The following is a 13678-nucleotide window of genomic DNA, read 5'->3' as shown; positions in this document are numbered from 1 at the left end:
TTACCGTGTGCCTCTCCCGTCTGTTCGCTCCCTCTCACCCTCTCTCTGCTTGCGTCTCTAAAGCTTTCAAACTTTAGTTTCATAACAAAAAAGCATTAGATACAGTCTTTTGGGGTGGGGTGGGGGTGTATGCTTTCTTTTTGTCTAAAACTTTAAATCGCACTGCTTCTTCAAGTGTATTTCTTGGCATTTTATTTGTCAGTGTGGGTGTGTATTTGTGTGTGTACATTGACACTGATTATCATGCATGTAGCTCATGGGTCAAATAGGTGCAAAGTCGGTGGATATTAATGACGCGGTCAGAAAAAGCAACACTTTTTCATGCACTCATGAACAGTTATACTTGATAAATACAGTATTTTTAGATATAAAACGTGGTCATAGAGAAAACAAAGAGGACTGTGTGTTCAGTGTACTTTGTTGGCATTTCTGAAATGACTAGTATCAACTCTGACTAATGCATCTTTAATTTGTGTCGTGAATAGTCAGTTTCGTTATTTGAATGGTGGTTTAGACATGATTTGCCATTTTCTCTGCAGCCCACAGCATACTGCGAGGCTTTGGAAAGGGCAAGAAAGTGGGTGTGAGGAGCAGAAAATGTTTCAGGGTTTGGCGAGAAGAGAAAGGCATCTTACTCTTTTACCGAATTACAAATATTAGGACAGTTGTCTCTGTAACTGACTGGAGTATCTTTTTGAAATGAAGACTGGATACTTTTTTTTTTAACCACTAGAGGGCGTAAAGCTCCAACTTCAGTCAGACAACTATAGCGTGAACCTACTGTCTTAGTACTCAAATGTTCTTAAAACTTTTAAATATATTGTGTGGAGAACTGCTCAGTGTCTGACTTTGTTTATATCCAATCTTTCCACTCCCATAAAGCTGATGAGAAGACCTTGCCCCCAGCGCCCACAATGCTAATGCTTTCCACTGAGGGATTACTTTGTCCATTTGCTCTACTCAACCTCAATCCAGGGGTTAAGCAGCTAGTCGTGGCTCCTTCTAATCTGGCCTTGGAAGGGGAAAGACTTCCCAAACCTGGTGAGAAAACCTGTGAATTGGAACCATGTTTGCCTAAAATATTTCTTCAATGTCCTAATGTATTGATAATGTATTGATTGCATAGTGTTTGAATTGTTACAGCTCCTCCTTTGGGGATTTGAAGTGACTATTTGTGCTGTTTTTTTTTTTGTTTTTTTTAAATTAAAGTAACTTATAACGTGCTGTGTATGTGGCTGAAATGCACATAGATTTGTCTCTATGTACAGCTCAGCCACTGTATTCAAAATGTCAGGGAACACAGAGACTTCCACAAACCACTCCTATGTATTTTGATGGATTAATTCGAAGTTTATGAGAATGCACCCGTTTGTTGGAAGACATAATTACACACTAATCAAAGTACATTTGTGAGTACTGCATTCTTTTTTTATGTTAAATAAACTAAACAAAATGACTGACTTAATCTTTAAGGAAGCAGATTTTCTGAATATATCCCTCTTGTTAATTTTGATGTCTTCTTTATGTCTTTAAATGTTTGATAGCTGTAAACTGTGTTCATACAACCACTTAAAAAGCAACCGAACACAAGTCATGGCAGCAACTCTGTGCATTTAGGCATGTAGACATATTGAGCATCAGAATGAGGCAGAAAAAGTGATTTCAGTGACTTTGAACAGGGCATGGTTGTTGATGCGTGTCGGGCTGGTCTGAGTTTTTCAGAAACTGCTGCTCTACTGGGATTTTGACACACAACCGTCTCCCAGATGATGCAAAAAAAGGCAAAATGAGCACCAGTTGTCTGGGTGAAAATGCCTTGTTGATACCAGAGGTTGGAGGAGAATGGCTAAACTACTGCGAGCTGATAGGAAAGCAGCAATAACTGCTTATTATAACCAAAAATATGCAGAAGAGCATCTCTGAATGCACATGTTGAACCTTGACGCAGATAGACTACAGCAGTAGAAGGTCATGGCGCTTTCAAAGCCCTGTCACCTGAGATACTGAGCCTACAATTCACACAGACTCGCCAAAATAGGACAATAAAAGATTGGAAAAAATGTTGTCTTAGTCTTAAGTTTTGCTCCAATGTTAAGATGGGAGTGTTGGAATTTGAGTAGTTCTCAACTAGGGCTGCCACGATTAGTCGACTAGTCACGATTACGTCGACTATCAAAATCGTCGACGACTAATTTAATAGTCGACGCGTCGTTTGAAGCTTTGTAAGATCCCAAAAGACGCAGGAATAAGTAGTAGGATTTAAGAGTGTAATAACGGACTGAAACAGAAGATGGCAGCACTGCATGTACAAGGATGCCAGCTGCCGTTAAACCCCGAAGAAGAAGAAGAAGCAGCTGTGTCCCAGAATTCATAGCGCGGCCCAGCTCAGTTTCCAACAATGGCGGCAGCTACTTAGTTTTAATGTTACTCTTATTATTCTTTCTGGTCACAAAATAAACGTTTAACATATTTTATGTTAATGTAGCTGTGTAAACTTGAAATATCGGCTCAGTTTATCAAGACACCACATATTTTCAAAAGCGCTCCGACATTTTCAGAGACGTCTGTTACCCACTAGCTCGATAGCTAGCCGGGGGCAAGGCTCACTAGAGCCCGTGAGAACACCGGACTCCCGGCAGATTGTTTTCAAACCCACCACCGTCTTTCGCTACTCAGGTTAAACATGATATATAAGTCACTTAGATAACTTAAAAATGTTAGTGTTTGGCTTTTTTCAGTATTTGTTCCTGAGTAAATCGGTTTGGCTGAGATCAATGTTATAGTTTTTACACAGCTGAATAAACGTCAAGCAGACAACTGATTATCAGAAGTGTGAGATGCTCGAGAATTTACTCCGGTGTCCTGTTATATTTTAGATAGCAAGGAGCAGACGGCTGAGTTTATTAAACTCCACCGAAACAATCTGCAAATTTCATTTACATTTAATAAACTATCATCTTGTCTTTATTTTTAGTTACCACATACCTTAAACACTTAAAGCTGTAAGCTAATGATAGTTATATAAGAGCAGATGCTGCTGGTGCAATAAGCTGTACGTTTTACGTTCAATGGATGATGATCTGATTAGTCGACTAATCGCAAAAATAATGGGTGACTCGTCGACTATCAAAACAATCGTTTGGGACAGCCCTATTCTCAACCCAGTTTATCTCTTTATTACCACAGTACAGCCATCATCTGCTGGCTGCTTCCAGCAAACAAAGTTCCATGTGACAAAACTCAGATAATCTCCACCTTATTTCATCTGATCTCTTGAGTTCATGTACTCAAATGGAATCTACAGTCACCAGGAGTGACTCAGTCCAGTATTGCACCATCTGGATGTGGAGGGTTTGCATCATGATTTGACAAATCTGCTGCAACTGTGTGATTATTATTATTATTTTTTGGTCATTTTAATAATATGGGCCAAAATCTGAGGAATTTTTCTGGCATCCTTTTCTAAAAAAAAAAAATCAAAGTAATTTTAATGGCAAAAAAGGTCCTACCCTGGATTAGCAGGCTGTACCTAATATAGCAGCCGTGTAGTGTATTATTGGTTCTAGTAATATTTAGTAAAGAGTTTATTTCTCTAATTTTTTTGGTTGTTTTTCACATGTTGTTCACTGACATTTGTTAAATGTGACCAACTGTTTTTACCATGCAGTGAGCTTTTACTACATTCTCAAGTGCCTTCTATTCTATGAACAGCTTTTTCTTTTTTGGTTCAGTCAGGTTCACTCATAAAGGGGTCATTTCTGCAGATACCTTTAAAAACTGTCAGAAATGTGATTTTAAAAATGTTTTTTCACCTTTCTACTTTTTTTTTTTTTTTTTTTTTTTAAACTAGTAGCTTGTGCTTGTAGACAAAACTCACACTGCTTTAAATGTGATGAGATCAAATAAAAGTAATCTTTGTTTGTTTGTTTATGTTCTTTCACAGGCTCTTTAGCAACCCAACCACCCAAAATTGCTGCCTCAATCCCATCTGCCCCAGCAGCATTTCCAAGCCTTGGTCTTACTCCAGCAGCTGCTTCCAGTTCTCCATCCCCTGCTACTTCTTCTGCCGCTGCACCGTTCAGCATTGTTCCAAAAGCTCCTGTGTCATCAGCAGCATCAGGCTTCACTTTCTCCATCCCAACTACCTGCTCCACTTCAGGCCCTTCAGCTTTCTCCCTGGGGGGTTCTGCACCTTTTGGCTCAGGGTCATCCGGCTTCTCTTTTGCTTCGAAACCTCCCTCTGACACTCCCTCTGCACCTTCAGCTTTTTCTTTCAACAACCTTTCTGTCAAACCATCAGCAGCACCAGCTCTAACTCCTCAGAGTCTTGCTAAACCATCAGCAGCACCAGCTCTAACTCCTCAGAGTCTTGCTAAACCATCAGCAGCACCAGCTCTAACTCCTCAGAGTCTTGCCACCCCTGCGTCCCAGTCTGCAGTGAAACTGAATCTAAATGACAGGTACTGAACTATCACGTGTTTTTCACAGTATTAGTCCTAAGATGTCGATTTTTGTCTAAATGTTTAAAAATTGGTCTGCTTTTTCCAAAGATTTTCAACAGTGGAGACTACACAACCTCCTTTCTCCTTTAACTCCCCACTGTCCAAAACGGTTGCCACGACTTCCAGTAGTTTAACTGCCCCTCCTTCTTTGGCCAGCAAACCACCAGCTATTTTAGGTAAGAAAGGTGTTGTATTTAATGTAATCAAATTTATGTTGTAGTTTTTCTTACAAAGGTCCTCTTGGAATCTTAATTGCAAATGCATGTTGTCTGTTGTTCCAAATGTGTATCAGCTCCAGTGCATCCAGTTCAAACCAGTGTCTCTCCAGCAGTTGTCCAGAAACCTTCTCCTGCTGTCCAGACCCGTACCCAGGCTCCACAGGTCTGATCTCTTTGCTGCGAAGAAAGTTTACTGTTCTTATATCAAATAGGTTTCTTTCAGTGATGTGGTAGACTTTTTCGATAGATTAAAAAAAACAACCTTTTAATCACAATTCACCAATGACACAAAATGATGATGATTGGTGTTAAATTTGGTCACTCCCAAAGGAGGTGTTGTCATATAGAGCCCTGGATACGTAAGCAATTAACTAATTGCAGCAAAAAATATATTCACAAATCCTAAATAAAGTAACACAAAACAAACTTCTGTTTAACTGTGCAGTCACTGGTTGCTACTGGCAACAGACTTCAACTAAAACAAAGTGAAACAGACAGATTAAAAGTAATATCAGATGACAGGCATTTTGATATATTTTTTTTAGTTCAGACTGTTTTTTGTGTTTGTTGCTGACAGTGAAAAGTAACTTTTGATATACTTTTCATGAAAAAGCAGGCCGGTGTCAGTGTGAAGGCCCTGGAGAAACAGCTACAGCAAAGGAAAGACTCTGATCCCATCATGGCTGGCATATTGGAGGAGGTGAGACATATCATGTACTGTCGTGCCATGTAGCAGTGGTTTGTCGGGGAAGAAATGCTGGTTTTGTCGTGTGAATGCTTTAAATCTCTAATATATGGGTTCTTGAGCTTGTAGAGAAAAGAAAGTGATAAAATGAAATGCACCATATCAAGTGTGGACCTCAATCAGAATGCTTTTTAATTATATAAACTAACAAATAAATTATATAGAGAACATATAATACTACAATATAATTATACCAAATACATAATAAATAAATGCGACTGAGCAGAGTTGAAGGTGCTATGATTTTCACTGTGAGTAACCAGGAGGAAGAGGATTAGAAATGAGTGTTAGGGGGGACAATTCAGGTTGAATGTGTTACTGACAAAACTGTCCAGTATATCCACTATCTCACCTCTGCACATGTCCAAAGCATCTCAAATGATGTTGAAGACAGAGCTGCCAGGCAGGAGGAAAAGTCCTCAGAGGAGCGTTATAGATCCAGTTAGGGCTGTTCGATATAATGATATATATTGGATGACGATATAGAAATGTCTATCGTTTCATTTTACGCTATCGTTTGTTTCGTGCTGTCGCAAAATAAACTGTTTACGGCAATATTTTTTCATCGTTTTGATGGTCACTGTAGTGGCTATATTAATTTCTTAAAGTTCTCTCTTTCTCTTATTTAATATAACCACACTACAACAACGACGGTAACAGCATCGCGTGTCCGCTTGTTTGTTCCACATAAACCTTTCACAATAAAGCTCAAGATCCTGTTGAGACTTTTCAAAATAAACTGAATCACGTGAAAGAGCAGATTATTTACGGATGAGAAGTAAAAAAGAGCCACCAGGTGCTAAAAAATAAACCTTAGACTCGAATGTTAGAACAGGCTTTTCCCCGCAGCACGCCGTGTAATAAATACTCACAAAGAAAACGGCGGCTGTTACAACTTGTGTCTAAAAATGTATAGTTTCATGCATCGGTTAAAACACTCGACTCCAGCTACATGACGTGCAGCTGGAAACACTTCCTGCAAGACGAGCCGCCCGAGATTCACAGAATTTACAGAAAATGTTAAATTTCTGTGATTTATATCGTTATCGGACGATAGAATTCTTATACCGGGATATGAGATTTCGGTCATATCGCACAGCCCTAGATCCAGGGCATCCAGAGCGTTGGTGGGACAGAGTCACATGCTAGGGACAGGGTTAAATGGAGGCAGATCATCTGCTGTATGAACCTGTAAAGCAGCTTGAAGAAAAAGAAGAAATGAATACATTATTTGTTTAATTGAGCTAAGTTGTTTCTTGTGTTTCGGGTGCTATAACACAGTAATTTCCCAACATTTGGGATCAATAAAGTACCTTCTTATTATTCACATTAATGTTATATGGAGGGACAAAAGATAACAAACAAGTACATATTAATGTCATTATTTTATAAGGATACATCAGATTAATTATGTGCAATAATGTGTTTCGATAAATAGAGCAATAGGCATAGGTACATTAGTTGAAAAGTTATATCACCAGCTTTAATGGTGCAGGTGTCTAGTTAGTAACTAGTTCCAAAGACTTGACATACAAAGTTGTAGGATTTACGAAAAGGTAGTGGACTTTATTCAGGACACCACATGTGGTGTCTGGCAGAACATTACTAAACATGTCTCTGACTTGCCATCAGATCGCACACTTCCAGAAGGAATTGGATGACCTTAAGGCACGAAGTGCAAAAGCTGACTTTAAGGTTGGTGCTGATGAGGAAATGAAGGAGTTGAGGAAAGAGTCGGAAGACCTCCATATTTTCACCCTGGAAATCAAGGAAACTACAGAGGTAAGACAATGATTGAAACGCTGAGTCCTGTTCACAGACTGCTCTTCTTCCTTTTAACATTTGATGTTGAGAAAGCCAGTAAAAATCATTTCTAACAACCTTAAATTCTGCAACCATAAGACTTCAACCACTGTGACTTTAGAGTCCTGTCTGAAGCAGTGTTTGGAAGATGGTGTCACTCTAGGTTGATAAATCATTTAAAACCTCCTTTCAAGCCTTTTTGTGTGTGTGTCTGTAATCTTTAGTCACTCCATGGTGACATTGGCACACTGAAAACTTCGCTACTGGAAGGCTTTGCTGGGGCAGAAGAAGCCAAGACCCAGAGTGAACTGAGCAAAGACAGAAATTACAGACAGCTACTTTACAAAAAGCCTCTGGACCCACGCAGTGAGGAACAGCTCAAGGTGAGAAATAAAATGACAGATTACCCCCAAATTGTTTGCATGAATTGACAGTTTTAAGGTTTTACATATTCTTATAAAAATAATCTCCTTCATCATGTATATTTGATCTTTTTTTTTTTTTTTTTTTTTTTTAATTCAGGAGATTCGAAGGCTATACCAGTATGTTATGTTCACTGTGGAGGATGTTAATGATGTCTTGGATGTGGAATGGGAGAAACACTTGGAGAAGAAGAAAAAGCAGAAGTGAGTTTTAAAGAAAATGGCAGATAATCCCACCAGCAGTTTGTGTGTTGGATAGAAAGAGAGAATAAAAAATTGGATGGAGTATAATTTGTTATTAAATAAATCTCTTTACAGACACATGGTTGTGCCTGGACGTGAGGGTCTGTTCACTACACTGTCCAACAATCTGTACATCATCAACCAGCAGAAGAACAGACTGGACCAGCTGGTTAAGGAGCTCAATTCACTACGCCTCTACAGCAAAACAACCACTCCTGCTAGAAGTCCTGTGACAGCAACGACAGCTAGGTAAGGCCTGGCTGCAGAATGTGGGGGGAAAAAACAGGGATTTAAGAGGATATTAGGAGTTAGTTATGTGCGGTAGTTTAAGGAAAGACTTAAGTTTTAAGTTAACCATTATCTATGGTTTATAAGTCAGTTTTTAAGTTATTAAAAAGGGTTTTAGTCAGCTTAAACATCATGTATGGTAAAGAATGGTTCCAAGCAGCATTCCTTATAATGTATGGATGTTCACATGCTTCCATTTGCTCCTATTGGATAAAAACACCATGTTTTTGTGTTGTTATTAGTTTGGAAAATGACCTTGAGACTTTAAGAGATGCTCTCCTGAAAACCAGGCTGGACCCTACCCCTTCTAAGACCAAATCTCCAGGTATTGATTTTTTTCCCTACCGTCTGCATAAAAACAGCACAGGATATATTTAATCATTTCAGTATATTTTTCAGTATATTTCAGTATGTATGATGTCTCTGCAGCTGTCAAGATATCACCAGTTAAACAGTCCCAGCTGCGCAACTTTCTCTCAAAGGGACAGATGCCTCCTGTCCGCTCAACTGCACCAGGTACTAGAAATTTATGGTTACATGAAAGTTTTATCCTAAATGTTCAAATGATTGTGGATTTCGCCTTTTGAAAAAGTATACAAAAAGCCTGATTTTAAAGTAAAGGGATGTTAATCAAGCCCTCTTAGTGTGTTTCATAATAAATCATAGTAAATGTGAGTGCTAATTTCATGTCGACAGTAGCTTTTTCCTCACAACTGCAAATGCCAAATTCAACACCCGCTTCATTTCAGTGATATTAATATTGAAATCCCTATGCTGATGCTCATACTGTGGAATGCAGCAGCACCTCACATATTGGAATTGAAATGTATTTATTCATTTTTCTGTTTCAGCCAACCTATCTCGCTCAGCCTTCCTTTCACCTAAATACTACGAGGACTTGGATGACGCGAGTTCAACATCTTCCCTGTCCCAGTCCCTGGAGCCTCACCCGCCTCACTTGGAGCAGGAAGAAGAGGAGCTGCAGACACGGCCCCCTCCCATGTCCTCCATACCTCCAACATTGTCCACCCCCCGCCACCCAACCGTTGTGAGGACCCCCTCTATCCAGCCGGGCTTCGGAGCCATCCAGTCCACCCCTTTATCTAAAATTCAGTCAGGACAGGGTATGGGCTTTGGACTCAGCCCTATTGCCAGCCCCAGTAAGTAAATTATACCAACTGTTGCTGTTCATAAAAAATTACGAGGACGCATTCATGAATCATAAATGACTTCAAGTTATAATGCCATATTTTACTGAACATAAAGTAATGTCGCTAGTCTTAGATGTGGATATTTTTTGTAGATATTGATTACTGCATTAATATTCCAGTTCCAACAAATAAGATCAACCTCAGCGGGGCTGAGAGCACGGCTCTCGCCACAAAGACAGTCAAGCATGGAGCTCCACCAACCGAGAGGACCACACCCATCACCATCTCTGCCCAGCAGGCTGCAGCCAATGCTGCTTTACGCAGACAGATGGCCAGTCAGTTGGGTAAGTAACATTGTGCAGCAGTCAAAATGTATTTATTTGTTTTTAAACAATGAGGAAGATGTGCACATTTGTTTTTAGCTACAGTGGGCATTTGGGGATCTTTTAAATATTGTTTTGTTATTCCCTCAGTAATTCACCAGGGGGAGACAAAGACTTAAAGAACAGATAATATGTAACTGTTAGCTCATTACCACATCCTGCCTGAGAGTAATTTGCTAAAATGTTTCCATGTAAACAGAGCAGGCTTAAATAAACCTGGAGACATTCAGTTTGATTGCTTCTGTCTCATCTGGTACCTTTTTTTCCAGCTGTGAATTGCTCTAATATGCATGTGTTTATATTCCAGCTGTGATCAATACTTCACTGACAGAGTCCACCTTGAAGACTGTTCCTCAGGTGGTCAATGTTCAGGAGTTCAAAGACAAGGGGACTCCTGTGGTGGTTCCTTCCAACATCAGGTAAAACCTAAAACGAAGGTCACTTCTCACCTTCTCACCCCCACTCCTTTAAAGGCAATTGAGGGAAAGCAGATAAAATGTGTCAAGGGTAAACTACAAATACGGCAAGACTATAGCTTCCAAATAAGATAGTAAACCCCAAGTAGAAGTCTATTTGTTTTTATTTTTGGTCAGTGTTACAAACTATTCAACTATACAAGCTCATCACTGGACCCACTTCAGTTTGCCTACCAGCCTGGCATTGGAGCGGATGATGCCGTCATTCACCTCCTACATCGTTCCCTCGCTCACCTGGAGACCGCTGGAAGCACTGTGAGAATCATGTTCTTTGATTTCTCCAGTGCCTTCAACACCATTCTTCCCTCGGTTCTGAAGGACAAGCTGGAGAACTCTGGAGTGGACCATCACCTCACTACCTGGATTTTGGACTACCTCACCGACCGACCACAGTATGTGAGGACTCAGGGCTGTGTGTCGGACAGGGTCGTCTGCAGTACGGGGGCCCCACAGGGAACGGTTCTGGCTCCGTTCCTCTTCACCATCTACACTGCAGACTTCTCCCACAATTCCACCCAGTGCTTCCTGCAGAAGTTCTCTGATGACTCTGCAATAGTCGGCCTCATCACTGATGGGGACGACAAGGAGTACAGAGGACTGACTCAAGACTTTGTGGACTGGTGCCAGCTGAACTACCTCCAGATCAACGCCAGTAAAACCAAGGAGCTGGTGGTAGACTTCCGCAGGCACAAGCATTCTCCACTGCAACCACTGAACATCCAAGGTATGGACATTGAGGCTGTGGACAGCTACAGGTACCTTGGTGTTCATCTGAACAACAGACTGGACTGGACTCATAACTCAGACGCCCTCTACAGGAAAGGGCAGAGCAGGCTGTACCTGCTGCGGAGACTCAGGTCGTTTGGGGTGGAGGGCCCACTCCTGAAGACCTTCTATGACTCTGTGGTGGCTTCTGCTATCTTTTATGGTGTGGTCTGCTGGGGCGGCAGCATCTCTGCTGGGGACAGGAAGAGACTGAACAGGGTGATCCGAAGGGCCAGCTCTGTTCTAGGATGCCCTCTGGACCCAGTGGAGGTGGTGAGTGACAGGAGAACGGCGGCTAAGCTGTCATCCCTGTTGGACAACGTCTCCCACCCCATGCAGCAGACTGTGACAGCACTGAGCAGCTCCTTCAGTGGGAGACTGCGGCACCCACGGTGTGGGACGGAGAGATTTCGCAGGTCTTTCCTCCCCACTGCTGTCAGACTCCACAACAAAGACTTTAACTGAACAAACACACACATCCACACATGTGCAATAACACTAAGTGCAATAATCTTTTCTGGCATCGTTGTATTTTTACTCAGTTGTATATAGCATTCGTATTCTATTTTTATCTTATTGTATATTTTTATTCTATTTTATTCTACTGTATATAGTATATTATTTTATTCTATTCTGTACAGCTGTGTACTGTATTTATTCTTATTGTATTCTAACTTTTGCACTGTCCACTTCCTGCTGTGACAAAACAAATTTCCCACGTGTGGGACTAATAAAGGTTATCTTATCTTATCTTATTCCTCTGTATAACTGTAAACGAGATTACTGGCATTACCTAAGACTTATTATTTGTAGCTATTAAAAAGAATCAGTTAGAAAATCAGTTAATAACCAATTCCTTAAAGATTAGCAGATATTTAGACATAGGTGTGGGACACTTGGATGTACTTGATCAACATGTAGTTGAAACATTTTTGATGTATTCTTATTTTAATAATCACTAACATAGTCAGTAATATGGGGGTGATACTATAGCTTAACTGGGTGACCAGGCAAGAGATATGGTAAAGGCTGCTGCGAGGGACCCTTGCCATAAACATACCACTAAATAATGTAAATTTAAAAATATTTTTGTGCCATGTGAAAACTGTGCCCTCTTATGGTTGTGTTGATGTCCCCAGCTCCTCGGTACCAGATCCAGGATCTCAGGTCTTTGCAACAGTTTCTTCCAGTCAGGCCAAACGGGTGAGTAAATCCATCACTCACCAACCTGTCATTTTGTCTTTGACTTTCTTGTTACTGTTACTTGGGTGACATATTAATTCAAATTAAATAATCTTCACAACACAAATCTCAGTTGACTTGCATGTGAAATATTTGAAACCATTTTTATCTATATTTTAAGGAATAAATAAAAACTTTAAATTGAAAAAAAAAAATCATGTAAAAAAACTTTACCTTTCATGTGGTTTTGTACTTTTCCAAGGAGTGCCACCACAAACAAGTGTCTTCAGTATATTTTTATGTGTCCATGTGCTAAATAGTAAAAGTTATTATAAAGGTATATTCATAGCTTTATGTTCGTCTTCTCACAACTTTCAAGAACATTCAGCATGTGAGAATTCACAGTTTGCTGACAGTTTTTCCTGTGAAGACCATTATCAAGATGGGTGAGAAATGTCCCACCTCCCACCCATGTTGATGTTACAAATTACAGTTGGGTGACAGGGGTACTCCTCGCAGAAATCCTGTTCTTGTGTAGCTCCAAGTTCATGTGCTGCACGATTACCTATAGACATTTGTTTTGTTTTTTTCTCTATATCTGCCTTAAGTTTATGTCTTAGTGGACTTGAGCTTTCACCTGAAACAATCCTGTGTGTTATATTTTTTTAAATCGTGAATGCATCATAGTAGTGTTGTTTTTCTGTAAGGTTAACAGTTAGGCTGTAATATTAATTTCATACATGTATTTAAAACTGTCTCGGCAGAATCCTGTCCAGGGAGTCCAAAAAATGCCTGCAGAGACTACAACCATCCCACAGAGCAGTTTTGTTTTTGGTAAGCACTGTTACACACACACACACACACACACACACACACACACACACACACACACACACACACACACACACACACACACACAGTAAAATCCTGACATTGACTATAAACTTTTTCTTTCAGGTCAGCCGTCCAAAACTGATGCTTCTGTTGCTACTCCTAGCTCAGCTGAGCAAACCAGCAGCAAGGGTTTTTCTTTCAATTCAGTGTGAGTTGATGTTTATAAATATAATATATTTTTAATGGCCCAGCAGTATTTTATAGATTATACACTATGTTTGTGATTATTTTTGTTCAAGTAATATCTATCCACTTATTAAGACTAAATCATTATTTTTGTCATAAAAAGACACTATAATAGAAAATGTTTTAAAACACATTCCTCTAAAGGCCAACTTATTTTGTAACCTGCACTCGGGGGTGTATATGAAATGCATCCTCTCACAAAGGATTTGGGCCCGCTTACTAAAGCTTTCCATCAGCTTACAACTAGGCTTGACTGGGTGGTAATAGCTCCTGGAGCAAAATCATAAGTTGTGTACTGAAAGAGTTCTCTAATGTAATCCAAATCTAGCCTAATAGGTGAGCAAGTGTTTACATGGCTGTATTGCTGAGATTGGCTGGTTAATCCAGCATTTTTCACACGTAAATATGTCTTGTTACAAA

General features: G+C 40.0%; 1 protein-coding gene across 7 annotated transcripts in view; it reads left to right on the top strand.

The window, feature by feature from the left end:
* The window catches only part of nup214 (nucleoporin 214), a 66246-nt gene that overhangs the window by 7888 nt on the left and 44680 nt on the right, over nucleotides 1–13678 (top strand). For 5 of the 7 annotated variants that reach the window (XM_080870000.1, XM_080869997.1, XM_080869998.1 and 2 more), the window contains exons 11-27: nucleotides 883–1041; nucleotides 3944–4460; nucleotides 4551–4678; nucleotides 4795–4883; nucleotides 5334–5420; nucleotides 7098–7247; nucleotides 7493–7651; nucleotides 7791–7894; nucleotides 8009–8182; nucleotides 8464–8546; nucleotides 8651–8737; nucleotides 9073–9381; nucleotides 9552–9716; nucleotides 10063–10174; nucleotides 12136–12199; nucleotides 12943–13012; nucleotides 13136–13220. In XM_080870000.1, the coding sequence (XP_080726126.1) occupies nucleotides 883–1041; nucleotides 3944–4460; nucleotides 4551–4678; nucleotides 4795–4883; nucleotides 5334–5420; nucleotides 7098–7247; nucleotides 7493–7651; nucleotides 7791–7894; nucleotides 8009–8182; nucleotides 8464–8546; nucleotides 8651–8737; nucleotides 9073–9381; nucleotides 9552–9716; nucleotides 10063–10174; nucleotides 12136–12199; nucleotides 12943–13012; nucleotides 13136–13220 (2542 nt within the window). The remainder of the gene's footprint in view (nucleotides 1–882; nucleotides 1042–3943; nucleotides 4461–4550; nucleotides 4679–4794; nucleotides 4884–5333; nucleotides 5421–7097; nucleotides 7248–7492; nucleotides 7652–7790; nucleotides 7895–8008; nucleotides 8183–8463; nucleotides 8547–8650; nucleotides 8738–9072; nucleotides 9382–9551; nucleotides 9717–10062; nucleotides 10175–12135; nucleotides 12200–12942; nucleotides 13013–13135; nucleotides 13221–13678) is intronic. The other 2 variants (XM_080869999.1, XM_080870003.1) reach the window with 1 other exon arrangement.

Source organism: Rhamphochromis sp. 'chilingali', assembly GCF_963969265.1.
Source record: "Rhamphochromis sp. 'chilingali' genome assembly, chromosome: 2".
In the NCBI taxonomy this organism is placed as follows: Eukaryota; Metazoa; Chordata; class Actinopteri; order Cichliformes; family Cichlidae; genus Rhamphochromis; species Rhamphochromis sp. 'chilingali'.
This window is presented reverse-complemented; position numbering and strand designations above follow the sequence as displayed.